This window comes from Orcinus orca, chromosome 5 (assembly GCF_937001465.1).
Source record: "Orcinus orca chromosome 5, mOrcOrc1.1, whole genome shotgun sequence".
In the NCBI taxonomy this organism is placed as follows: Eukaryota; Metazoa; Chordata; class Mammalia; order Artiodactyla; family Delphinidae; genus Orcinus; species Orcinus orca.
Genome location: NC_064563.1, coordinates 102,901,178 through 102,915,372, shown reverse-complemented (window position 1 = coordinate 102,915,372; position 14,195 = coordinate 102,901,178). Strand labels below are relative to the sequence as shown.

At 38.4% G+C, this 14,195-nt stretch overlaps 1 protein-coding gene across 2 annotated transcripts in view; it reads right to left on the bottom strand.

The window, feature by feature from the left end:
• Positions 1–14,195, bottom strand: part of DCBLD2 (discoidin, CUB and LCCL domain containing 2) — a 90,000-nt gene that overhangs the window by 67,987 nt on the left and 7,818 nt on the right. For both annotated transcript variants that reach the window (XM_004272617.4, XM_049710040.1), the window contains exon 2: positions 3,274–3,501. In XM_004272617.4, the coding sequence (XP_004272665.1) occupies positions 3,274–3,501 (228 nt within the window). The remainder of the gene's footprint in view (positions 1–3,273; positions 3,502–14,195) is intronic.

Here is a 14,195-nt window from a genome sequence, read left to right as displayed (position 1 = left end):
GAAAAAAACAAGTTGCAAAATAGTTTGGAGATATATATTTATATATGTACAGAAAAAGTTAAGATTAATAATGAATGATTTTACTTTAATTTTCATTTTTACAGAGCAACCACTATGTCTCAGACACCAGGGATTAAAGAATAATCAAAATGGAAAAGTAAAATTCAAGGCACAATGGAATTTTCTCATTCCAATACAATCTGCCTAAAAAAGGGACAGACCTAGAGAGCCAATCTTTACTCTATCATTAAACACATCCTGCTTGTCAGTGAAATGAGTACGACTACACTAATTTCACAAAGATTTCTGGACAGTCTAGCTATTTAGAAAGTTGTTATATAAAATCATAATAAACTCATACATTTAAATAATATTACACATTATTGCCCAATCCAAAAAAAATAGAAAATAACTGTCCAAAAGTGCTGTATCAGTTAAAACACATTCTAATGAATTTATGATTTAAAAAGTGATTCCTTGAGAAATCATTCTTCCTTTCATTTTCTTTTCTTGATTATTTCACAATACCATCTCTCAGGGGAGGAAAGTCCCTAAAATTAACACCTATAGAGAAAAAAACCAAAAATCTAAGCTTTATACCAAAATAGGAAACTTTTTTATAGGAAAATGCAGCTCATTTGAACCTGCTTCTGTTCAGAAGAGACCCTGAGAAAAGACAATATAGAAAAAAGAGGATTCTTTTTTTTTTTTTTTTTTTTGCGGTACGTGGGCCTCTCCCGTTGCGGAGCACAGGCTCCGGGTGCGCAAGCTCAGCGGCCATGGCTCACGGGCCCAGCTGCTCCGCGGCATGTGGGACCTTCCCGGACTGGGGCACGAACCCGTGTCCCCTGCATCGGCAGGTGGACTCTCAACCACTGCACCAAGAGGGAAGCCCGAAAAAGAGGATTCTTTACCATAATCACTGGAATCTTGATACCCAATGTATTTGTTTCTATTCTGTAATTCCTGGCACATCTACTTTAACCAGAACAGTTATTCTTGAATGACCTTTATTTCTCTGCGATGTCAGGAAAGTTACTTTTCTACCACTAACCACAAACTGCTCCCCAAATGGAGGACCAGTGGATATACGGTAGGTGGTGATATACGGTAGGTGGTGGGGGGAGGAGCAGAACTAAAGCTCAACAGGAACCATCATCACTCCGTCCCCTTGACCTTTCTACAGCTTTCCATTCACCTGTATGAAGAGAGAATAAGGAAAAACAAAACCAATGGAAATAAGGGAGAGCTGAGTAGTGGACACCCACTACGCCCCAAGCACTGCAAAATATTATTTCATTTAATCTTCCTACAGTACTGATGATGACTTTGAAGTCTGGGCTGATGACTTGTAGAAAGAATTTTACCAAGTAAGTCCTGGAGCTATGATGAGAACCCAGTGAGTGATTTAAAACCTGTGCTCAATTTTTTTCCCGTGCCACTCTTCCTGCCTAGCAACATGACACTACTTATTGTCCAAATACATAATCCTATGGTTTTCCTTTTTAACAAAAAGCACTTTCAATATGGAAATTTTCAAAACTACATCAAAGTAGAGAGATGTACTCCCATGTGCCCATGGCTCAGCTTCACCCGTGTGCCATTCTGGTTTCACCTGCCCTCTTCCTACCATTTTTTCTCTGAAATATTTAAAAACAAATCAGAGACGTTTTGTTTGAACTTCAAAGGGTCTCTAACAAATCAGATATTGAATACACAAAATATAACATTACCACAGAATGAGATTCTGCTTTTCTCAAAAATGTCCTCTCTCAGTCAGTTAGTTTGAATCAAGACCTAAACAAGGTCACAAGGTCCACACACTACTTTTGGAAGATGTATCTCTAAATGAACGACAGTTCCCTCGACCTCCTCCCCTTTACATATAAGTGGCATTTTTTTAAAAAGGAGTCTTTATAGTTGATAAAGTGTGTTTCTCTAGCTCCTTTATTTCATGTAAACTGCTAGAGGCATGATCAGATTGTGGTTCACTTTTTGTATTATTGTTTCAAGACTGCTGAGGTGGTACCATTTACTCCCTATTGCATCTACTCAGGAGGCACTTAATATGCAACTGTCTTCTATCAGTATTATAGTAACAGTGTTTTCTAGATCCTCAGGCGATTCGAGTTTCTAAAAGCTTATCCGAGACCATATATTTGTGGCAATATGCACGTGGTGATCAAGCACCCAGGTTAATCAAGAGTTGATTGGGAGACAACAGAGGTTATCAATCAGCAGCCAGGTAAGCAGGCCAGGAATTGTTCCTCTCATAGATAAGAGGCCAAAAAGTGGAGAAGAGATGAATGGTTTGACTAGAGACAGAGAGGAGGCCAGAAGATGAACATGATGCTTAAAGAACAAGATAGTGGGCTCCAATTACAGTTCTGAAAGACATGTTACACACCTGTATCAATAAGTCTTTCCAAATAAACTCACAGAGAATTTTAGAGTTCTTTATGTTATAATGTTATTTCACCAAGACAGCCTTACAAATTTTGCTATGTTTTCTGCTTCAGAGAAAGGTGCTGATCTCTAAGCCAAAGGTTCTCAACTTGACCTCAAAGTATATTCTCCTGGGTAGCTTTAAAAATACTGAGGTGTGGATCCCACCGAATAAATTCTGATTGAACTGCTCTAGAATGGGGACAGGTATATAGTATTATTTAAAAGTCTTCCCAAGTGACTCTAATATGCAGCCATAATTGAGAACCAGCTGCTCTTAGCTAAGAATAAAGACAAGAGCAGCTAATATTTACTAAGCATATATTATATGTCAGGTACAGTTCTAAGCACTTTACATGTACTAGTTCATGCCCTATTTTACAAGTGAGGAAACAGAGATAAGGTAACTTGCCCGAGGTCACACAGCAAGCTAATAGCAGAAGTATTTAATATCAGGAAGTTTGGATCCAAAACCCATGCTCTTAATTACCATGATATACTGACTCCTAAGCATGAATTATACTTACATTCTTTAACTGCAAGTAAAATGGTCAAAGAAAAACAAAATGAACAAAAAAAGATAATTAACTTCCTCCTCCTCAGAAGCAGTAGAGTAGCACTTTGTTGCAAATGTACCAACACAGGCTTATTAGAAAAGTGAATAAACAGATAAGAATCTTCTCTCCCCAAAAGAAGATTCAACTTTGAGATTTCCACACATTTCAATAATTTCCCACATATCCTATACAGCATAGTTATTCAATGTTAAGTATCAAACACTGCTTCAGTTTTAAAACTTGGGGCAATGACGTATTGAAAATTTCCTACCTATTTCGGTTCTGCTAACTCCAATTCCATTATAAATTCTCAAGTAATTAAAGTGACAAGAATCAGAATCTTCAATGTCAAAGTCACCAAATTTGATGCGCACTCGCTCTCCCATCTTTACACGGATCTCCCATTCGCAAACAGTGCTGTTAGGATAGGTCTGTGGGTAGTTTATGGACGTCAGGGTTCCACTTTCAGGGCCTAGTACAGTATGTCCACATCCATCACCTTTAAAAAAAAAAAGTTAAAAGGACGATAAATTATTCTTTACATCTTTGACTTACACTACAAATAATCAGGATTTTTTGTGAAGATTTTAAAATATGTATGACGTCAGATATTTTGTACCACCAATACATTCCTTACACAAGATAAAACAGACAACATAGTTCTTAGTAGGTCTACTCACAGGAGCCAGGAGAAGCCAGGTTAGGTTAAAATAATCAATGATTACTGGTATAATTTATGAGTTCAAAGAACTTTCCAATCAAAATAAATAGAAGTAAACATAACTTAGCAATAATTATATATATATGTCATAATAAATCCAGTCTTTAAAAGAGTATCAATTCATAGTAATTGTTCAAAATAAATGTCAACTATAAAAATAAATGTATATGATCAGCTTCATCTATTTAGTTACAAATAGCACAAACCCCTTCAAAAATCCTTGTGAGAAGTCAAATGATTTCTAAAAACACTTAAACTATACTAAAGATCATGCAGATTTCTGACCATATTACACGATGTAAGGCATTCCTTCTTGAAGGCATTAAAGCAATATTTCATAGTTTAATTTTATGTTCTACTGAAATTTGACTTTTCAGTTGTCCCTCCCCAAAAGCCTCATTTTCCCCTATAGAATGACAACAAAAAAACAGTTTATTAGACTTATTAAAGATTAGTAAAATGACCTTCATATCTTGGTAGCAGCATTATTTGCTCCAGAAATTTCTTCAGCAACTGAATATGGAAACAGTTAACACATTGTTTGTAAAAATCAAATATCTGCATTCTTCCCTTTATCATAAAATTTGTTATTTTACTGAGCGCCTGGAAGGAGGCGTTAATACTGATTAAGAAGTTTTAGCTGCTGCTCCAATTGCACTGCTTAGCGTTCCTAACGATGGGATTCAAATGGATGTCTTTTTAATAGGAAAATGAATACATCCTTTCAAAATAATAGTATTTTCTCTTTCAAATGAGCTATTTATAATCACCTTTTGGAAGAGTTCAGAACTTAAAACAAAGAAAACTATATTAGAAGTGACACTTCTGAGTTTTAACCTCAATATGGATACAGATGGGTGTAACAGAATTTTATACTGATTTTTTATTTTTAAGAACAGCGTAGTGCTAATATCATTTACTAGAACAGATGAAAGCTTTAAAAGCCTATGAATAAGAATACAGTATCTACAAGTAGTAGTTGCAAAATAAATGTTTATTAACTGAATGAATAAGGAAACTGTACATTAACCTATGAAAAAGTTACCTCAAACTAGTCTCAAAACTAGCTTTAAGGAAGGAACAACAACTCTGTACCTAGATTCTGATGACAATACTTCATATCTTTTGCTGATAAAGAAATTTTATTGCCAAATCCACACTAGTACTGTTACTTAGTCTGCTTTCACAGGTCAACCAGCAATCTGGCTTCTTAAACAAATCTCTCTCACATAAAGCTTAGCTTTTAACCAACATTAAACTTCACCTATCTTCTACACTTGCCTTCACTCCACACACAAGAACTAGGCATAGCAGTTCAATAACATCATAATACAAAAAGCCACCATTAAATAAACCTGTGAGTTTTTGTGTGACACAGCCACTGATCTTTTGCAAATATAAAACTTAGAATGTTATACAACTCAGAGGAAAAGAAAAATAACCACAAATTTCCCCTGAAACTACCATGAAAATACCTTGAATATCTCTATTGGATATTATCTAAATTAAAAACATAAGGATGTAAAAACCTCCCTTGTGAAAATAAATGAATTGTAATATAAAAAACTTTTGAATAATCATTAACATTTTTCCTTAGAGAAAAAGACAACCATCCTAAGACAGATCTTCTAAAAATATGAAACTAGTCAAAAATGTTCTGCTACTACTGAAAAGATGAAAACGAGCTTTCTGGAAGTGTTTCAATCTTTAAAAAGTAGCCCTGAATAAATGAAGTAACTCAAACTATAAATGTATTTTCTTTAGTAAGTATGAAACTAAGGCAGCTTCTTAAGTGATTAGAAGTGTTGATGGATTTCAGAAAGCCAAGAATATTGCTATTAACAGCTGAAGTCAGGACTCAGTAATGGCAGATTGTCGCATTTAAGGTATTCCCCACAGGCTATTATTTAACTTAAAGTTGTCATGTTAAAATGAATTTTACAAAAAGATTACAAGCAGAGTGTTAGGAGCAATTCTTAAATATCTTTATGCTCATATTATGTTTGATTCTCAATAAATGCACAAAATGTTTTCTGCCATTTCCTCCATACAGCACAGTTCCTACAAAAGCTAACAAAATAAATACTAACTGATGAAAAACAGGACTTTTGCATGCATGGTGATGAAGAAAACAATTAAAATGGAGCTGTCTTTTTTCAGCATCTTGTGTAGGGGGAGGGTATGAACAGTCCACAAGTAACGTGCCAAGAATGTTCTAAAATATGTGATGGAGTTCAGAGCTTCCTCCTCTCGCAAACAAGACGATACGCACCAGAAACTAAAGTTAAAAGAAAGTCTCAAATCTACTGCAATGCACAAATTTGAATGTTCCATATTTCCAAGACTATTTGATAAGTGTAACCTGACTAGATAAATAGCTTAAGCTGGCCTGGCCAAATACCTACTGCTATGAAGTATATGTTTTGAATATTACAGTTGGAAAGGGACACTAGGCCAGCAGTTTTCAAATGTTTTTCTCTGTTATTCCAAAGTAAGAAATGTATTTTACACCTTGATTCAATAGTGTCTTAAATATATCTTCCTGACCCACTAAAGGGTCCCCACCTGTGCAATGAACAACACTGTACTAGGCATCCAAAGGTGACAATGTTGAATTCTCAAATCAGAAAAAGATCTTGTCCTCACTTTTACCCCCAAATTAGAACATGTGCTACCAGTTTATTTTTACAGTTCTTAAAAGCGAAGCCTATTCTACACCAAAATACTTAAAATAGGACAAAATATTTAAAAGTAACACTAAAATCTAGAAAATATTATCAACAAATCTCCTAATATACTGAGAGCAGGGTTTCTCAAATGTGCGTGGAGGACACTGGAACAATTCTGGGGTGGGGGGGTGCCACAGGCATCTAGTGGGTAGAGGTCAGGAATGCTGCTGAAGTATCTTACAATGCACACGACAGCTCCCCAGAGTAAAGGGTGATGGATCCTAAAAGTCAAATAGTGTGGAGGTTGAGACGGGCTGACGTAGAGCAAAGGCTAGGATCTCCAACAGAAGATCTGGGTTTAGTTCTTTTTCCTTTGGCTCAAAGGGTAATGCTGTTCTACTTGCTGAGGGTACAACCCAGGGAACAGTTTTCCCCACAAGGTCAAAGAAGTAAACAGAATGCTTTATTCTTCTTTAAGTTAAAGGGAAAAAAAGGTCCTTCTTATTAGTCTACAGCCCTCAAGTATTTTTCTTGGTCAGGGGCCCTCATTTAACATTGGGGTTTGAAAAAGGATGGTAATAGGGTCAGGAAGTAAGTCTCCAGATTTTCTGCTAAGCTTTGTAACTGGAAAGAATAATAATCTGTGATCAGGCTAATACCACCTACTATTACTCATTTTTACAAGGCAGAATTGACAGAGTGTAACCACTACTGGAAAAATAATTTTCAAAATGGGTATTGTAGGACCAATCCATACACTCACTCTCACCAACACCACCACATCGACAACTCTTTCTCCTTCTCCAACTCCATCATCACCACCATCACTGTCAGCTTCTTCTTCTCCTCCCCTGCCCCCCGCCCTCCGCCGCCGCAGATGGTCTCCACCAGACTGTAACTGACCATAAGGGATAGAAGCCTGTAAATGTAATTTTTGAATTTTAATTTTATTTCAGTGGAGAAAAAACACTGGAATTTGATCTCACTGTCCCGTTGTTTGGCTGCAGATTTATCTAGGGGATTACTCATAGAACATGTGTTCGCTTCCTCTGAAGACTGTCAGGTCAGATGTGTTAAGCCAGATACAAATTTTGATACTGTTCCAGGAAAATAGCTGAGTAATTTTTTTAAACTACTTTTCCCTAGAGAAAACACAAAGAACATTAATTTAAATAATAATGAATTAATACAACAAAGAACACATGCTTATTTTAGGTTGCTTTCTAAACTTCAAACCAAGTGTGTTTTTTTGGATAAGTATGTGCTCATGATGCTGATTTTATGCGACTCTCCAGCTAACCCCATATTTTAGTCACATTACTATTAAAAATAATATAAGTTATCTTAATTATTTAATTTTATTAACATGAACACTGTATGACTTCTAAAAATACTTTCTTTAACAAGAACAAAGACAAAAGCAGGAAGCTTGCACAAATATTCCAAAAATGTAGAGCAATGTAACTTTCATTACAATTCTTAGAAACTAGGAAAGGTTTATACTTTTCCAATAAGCTTTCAAGGATTTTCGTCACTGTGAACAGGTGAGTTTGACTATATACTTCCTCTAAATAAGTGTCATTCTGTCACATCTTGTAACACATCTGTGCGATCTTATAATAAACTGAAAATAAGGCATTTAGAGAGTAGAAAAGTGTTCAAAAGAATAACTTGCAAGCGTTAACAAGGATATCCTATTTCATTTGACTACAATGAAGATTTTTAATCTCTTATTTAGCACTACGAATTTTTAGAGTAAAAAGTACTATACCAGTCCTGTTACTTTAAGATTTTAAAGTTGCATCACAACCATCTCGAAAAGATAATTCAAGGTCCTATTTTAATTCACTCATTTTTTTTAATACTGCCTAAGATGGATATGCACTGAGAGCCTAAAGAGGGTTACTGTGGCAATTTAAAGGAAAAGAAATAGCTCTCAGCTCAAGCTTTTTTAAGCCCACACTCATCTCTGCATGTGTGATAATTTACAAAACTGAATCACATGAAGGAATGTGAGATGTATAAATCCTCTCCGATCCCCACCAAGCACACATTCTACATAGTACATAATGGTTAAGCAAATTGGTTCTGCAGTCACTTGATGAATCTGAATGCCCTACCTACCACTCACTGTGACCTTGAGAAGGTTGTTTACTGATGCTAAAGCTGAGTTTTGTAAAATGGGTACACTAACATCTCAAACCACAGAGGGTAAGAATTTAAAGAGATACTGTATGAAAACACCTACTATCAAGGGCCTAACCCATACTAATGTGCTCAATAAACGTTTGAGGGTAATTATGGTCATAAAAGACCAGAAAGGCTTTTGCTCATCACATGTAGGTCGGGTGCATTTGGCCACAACCTAGCTAAGGTATCAGAACAATGGCTCATTACTTTAGAAGATTTATATCAGCTTTAAAGCTTCAAGTACAGTGTCTTGTGAAAAGTGTAAATCATGAGAAAGTAATTCTCACTAATCTTCTCCCCAGTGACCTCTACTTCACTTCGGTAACTCATGAAACCACAACCTAGACTGTTTTTGCCATTACCGGAGATTACTCCCACCTGTGAAATCTCAGCAACTTTAATGTCTCACTCTTTCGGTCAGTCTCCTGACCCTTCTGCTCTCTTATACCCACTGCACACTTTCTGTGAACTTCTCTCTTTTCTCCCCATCTACTATCTTGCCCTAGCCTCATTTCTTTCCCTACCCAGCCTGGACCTCATGTCCAGTGTGTGAACTACACTCTTCCTGGTACCTTCACTTCCTTGCCACTATGTCCTTCTTGAGGATCTGCCTGGCAAGCCCTCCACCCTGGATCATATGAACTCTCTTTGCCCAGGAGCTGAGCACTACTGAAAAAAAAATCACACAATCCAGGGAATAGTTGTCATTAGAGTAATAGGTTCTGATCTCAGATGGGCACTGAAAGCCACTCGGCATTCTCTTACTCAGTGGTTCTCAAAATTTATTCAACATTAGAACCACCTAAGGGCTATTTAACGTAAAGGTTCTCAGGCCCCATCTCTGTCTCCATAGATTCTAATAAATATGTCAGAAACATTACCTGAAACTTGGAAATAGGTTAAAAAAAATAAAGGTGAGCAGCAGATCCTTTAAATGTCATAGAGGCCAAACCTAGGGCAAAATACTTAATTGGATTTGTTGTTTATCATTGATTAAAGGTCCCAGTCTTGGCTACACATAAACTTGTAGACTGTTGTCTTGTAGAGATGCATATAATTTCTGTATAGTTGAAAAAAATAATCCCACATGTTAGAGTTTATGGCCCTATTGGCCATTAAACAGTTTTAGCCATCCAATCTAGCAATCACAGCCTAAAACTACCTATAAACACCTAGTTTCTCAAATATTCTTTGGACATGTTTCAACTTCTTACTGGTTCCTTCATTAATTAATGAGTTGAATAAAATCTTTGACATGTGTTAATTTTATATTTGCATGACATGTATAATTTTGCCTTTTTTTGCAAATTATATACTGGAAAGTAGCTCTGCAGTGGAGCCTAGGAAGGATCTGCACTTTAACAAATTTCAAAAACTAAGAGCAACAACAACCAAAAAAAAAAACCACAAAAAAAAATCTTTCTCCAGCCAGTGTTCCCCAACATCTACCACTTTCTTTCTCACTTTTTTTTTTCTTTTACAGAGAGATTTTTTTCAGTTCTCTACATTCGATGTCTTACTTCTTTGCTTCCCGTTCTAGGCTCAAAATACTGCAATTCAGCTTCCAAAGGGTTGTGGTTGGATTGTACTCTCCCCGCCCCCCCCGCCCACCTCCGTCCCAACAACCAAATTATATGTTCCTAATTGCTGGTACCTGTGAATGTAACCTTATTTGGAAACAGGGTCTTAGCAGATGTGATCAATTTAAAATGAGGCCATACTGGATTAGGACAGACCCTAATCCAATGTCTGGGGTCCTTATAAAAAGAGGAAAATCTAGACACGGATACAGACACAGGGAAAATACCACATAACTACAGAGGCAGAGACTGGAATGATGCAAAGGGATTCCAAAGACTGCAATTGCCAGAAACTAGGAAGGGGTAAGGAAGGACCCTGGTCTAGAGCCTTCAGAGAGACTGCATTGCCCTGCCAATACCCTACTTTCAGAATTTTAGCCTGCAGAACTATAAGACAATACATTTCTGTTGTCTGAAGCCATCTAAATTTGTGGCAATCTGTTACGGCAGCCCTAGGAAAGGCAGACCTACCTCTCCAATGTACTCTTCACTAAAGCGGTCTGTTTCTGAGCTGCCAAAAGTCAATAGTTTCCCATCTTTATCATTTGTGACCTTTCTACAGCATGTGGCATCGCTGTCCCTTCCTTCCCTCCCATCTTCCTTCCTTCCTTATCTTTCCTCCCTCCTTTTTAAAACTCTTCTTCCCCATCTTAGTTCTTCTTTTGACTCTCTAATTGCAACTTCTCCAGCACCTTAGCTGACTTATCTTCCAACTACTGACTGCTGATGCTGCTGTTCTCCAGAGCTCCTTCCCTGCCCTCTGTGCTGCCTGGGCCATCTCCCCACCCTACAACTTCAGCTACCACAGAAAGGGAGAATGCTCCGTAGTCTCCAGCCTTTCCCCTAACCCTCAAACGTGTCATCTACTTCTGTACTGAGCTCCTCTGCTCAGAAATTCCACAGCACTTCAAACTCAACATGCCCCAAGCATTCAGTGAACATCCTCCATGTGCCAAGCACTGAACCAGGTGCTAGGAACAAGAGAAATGACAGACAAGGCCCCTGTCCTTACAGAGTTTACAGAATAGTACGACAGACGTAGTAAATAATTTCAGGGACGATGAGTGTTGCAGGGAAGTAATGGATATGATAGGGTGTGTGTCTGTGCACGCGTGCGTGTGCGTACGTGCGTGTGTAGGATAAATAACAGTTAACTAGGCAGGAATACTGGTGGAAGAGGGAGGTGGAAAGCAGGGAGAAGAGGATTCCAGAAAGAAAAAAACCCCAGCATTTTTAAATGACCTTTGCTCTCTCAAATTTAACTGGTCATTAAGTTTTATACATTGTTTCCTTAATATCTCTAAATTTCGTCCCTCTTAAGGAGTGCAGGCCCTTGTAATAGTTCTCTGACAGGTTTCCCCACTTCCTTTCTTTGCTCTAATCCACTGCCCACACTCCTGCCAGTTTCTTAAACACCAATTGGGTCACGTAGGTCCCTTATTTAAAAATCCTTCAACTGTTCTTCACCGGTGATACAATAAAACCTCAAACTCTTCAGCAAGGATACAAAGTCCATAATAATCTGTTGCTGGACTCCCTTTCCCATCTCATCTCTTGACTCTTCCCACAACCTCTCTGCTCCAGCTCTGGAACTGTGGGTGACTCCCTCTATGCTCCACGCTCTCTCTCCTCCGCCACTGCACGTGCTACTCTGCTCTGCAGAGAATAAGGTCCTTCCTCCTCATATCCACCTGGCAAATACCTACTCAACGTTGTCTCTTTTGGGAAACCTTTCTGAAAGCCCTGGTCTCTCTCTCCCTTTCCATCATCAAAGTCTCTTTACTGTACCGAATATGCTTAATTATGCATACTTATGTCGCTTTGCCACACCAGCTGTAAAGCTCTGTCACAGACAGGCAATGCATTCTGTTCGCCTTGGTAGCCGCAGACATAGAAATAGGGCATACCAGCCTCTTAACACATGTTGCTGAATTTAGAAAATAATTAACCCAAACAAGCCAGTGGTAGGCACTTGGTAGGTAAGTGATAACAGTAGAAAAGTACATATAGGCTTGGGAATCAGACAGACTTTCCGATTTAAATTCTAGCTATGCCAACTTTTGAGATGATCCTGGCACTTAACCTCTAAATCCTCAGCTATACATGGGAATAATACCACCCATCTCCCAAGGTAATTGTGAGGGTTTGGTAATAACTTATCTAAAAAGCACTGGATTCTATAAATGTGAACACTCTCTTTAAAGATGATGCCTCTATGTATCTAGTACCCCACTTTCCTTCTGGGAACTACTCTGCAGTTTGCAACAGTTTTCATATGACCTCATGCCCCCTGGTTAGTTGACTGGTTCAAGGGTGGGTACTGACTCACACTGGGCCAACGTGAGGCCAACTTGCCCTGCCCTCATTTTTGGACCTTGTATGTTAGGGAAACCCCAGAATCTCTCCAGTGTTGAAGCTACAAGCCTTGAGGATTGCCAGCAGCCATTATTTGTTCCATGCAGAGAAAGCGAGACTGTAACAAGACAGAATTAAGCTGAGTTCTTGGTGTCTGAGGTCCAGCTGCATCCCCGCTTTTCCCTGGGCTTAGGTTGGCTCAGTTCTTAGGAAGATTCCACAAGTTACCTCAGAATGGTCCCAATACTTTTCCTTTCTACTTTAAGCAGATTTAATTTTCTGTTCCCTATAACCTCACTAACCAAAACACTCTTCCTCCACCCATGCAACAGAATGTCTGTCTCATATCCAGACCTATAAAGTTAGCATCTAGGACAAAAAGAGTAACCAGAAACAGGGCATACCAAGAAGAAAGGGATAAACCATGAACCTGAAAATGATCTGAGGGTGGAGAGCAAAGAAAGCTAAAATCTATCAACAGGTAGGAAGTTGGAGAGAGAAAGTAGAGGTCAAAAGGGAGGGGACAAAACCAGTATTACGGTCTGGGTGGGTTGGAGGCCAGGAAAGGACATATGTGAACAATCACGCCCTGCTGTCACAAGCCTCCACTGCGTGGTCTGACCCCTCTCACTAAGTAAGCTAAGGGTGAACTTTCCTACACAATAAGTGGGGTGGGGAGAAGGGGCAGAAGGATGGAGAAGCACTGGATCTCAGTAGAAAGCAAACACTTGAAAATGGAAATTTTAACTGTAGAATAGGGAAAGAGAAACAAAATTTTCATTCACACGTTGTTTCACTCATTGAACCAAAATTTATCAACTACCCAACAGATTTGATCGCAGCCCTCATACATTCTAGAGAGGTGAGTTATACATTTCAAAACATTGAGAGTGACATGCCTAGTATTTAAATCCAAGTATGTCTGACTCCAATATCTCCATACTTTCAAAGTCCACCCACGTAAAAAATAGTGAAGACAAAGAAAGCTCTCAGGTTTAAAAGAAAAAAAAGAATCTCACAGTTTAAGTGACAGTTTCAGGAGAGCAGAAGCTAGACTGCGAGGGAATCATCATTAACAAATATCTTTTGCATGCTGGACACTAAGAAAATGTACAGCACAGATGTAGTCTACTTGTCAGAAAGTTGGTCATTGAAAAAAGCAGAGATATAAGGTACCTGGAAAGCAACGAGTTGACAGATGTATATACAAGCCAGTGGCATCCTGAGCATGTTTCCAGGTACAAGGTAAGAAGCACCACAGAAGTTTAAATTATACTAAAACACAACTTATATTCCCTGATGAAGCAGTGTTTTGGATAAGGTGTAAGAGATGATTTCAGGAAGAAGAAAAGGCAAGGCAGGAGGCAAAGTTTTACTGTGCTGAGCAGAAATCCCCACGTGAGGGTTGATTAGTCATCCTTATTGAGGCAGATCTAGTCACAAAGGCCACATGCCTTTCTCCTGCAACCTTAAGCTGTCCAGAACCAGAGAAAGAGGACAGTGGGGACTGGCACATGGGCCAGGTTTGGGATCTGTCAAGGACGAGGGGAAAAGCATCAATGAGATGACTAACCTGGGCTGAGACAAGTGAACCTAGAGATGGACTGGGTAGAAGCAGAGGTACCTAAGGATGATGTCATTGCTAACATCACAGGTACAAACTCTTCAGTCTGCCCCA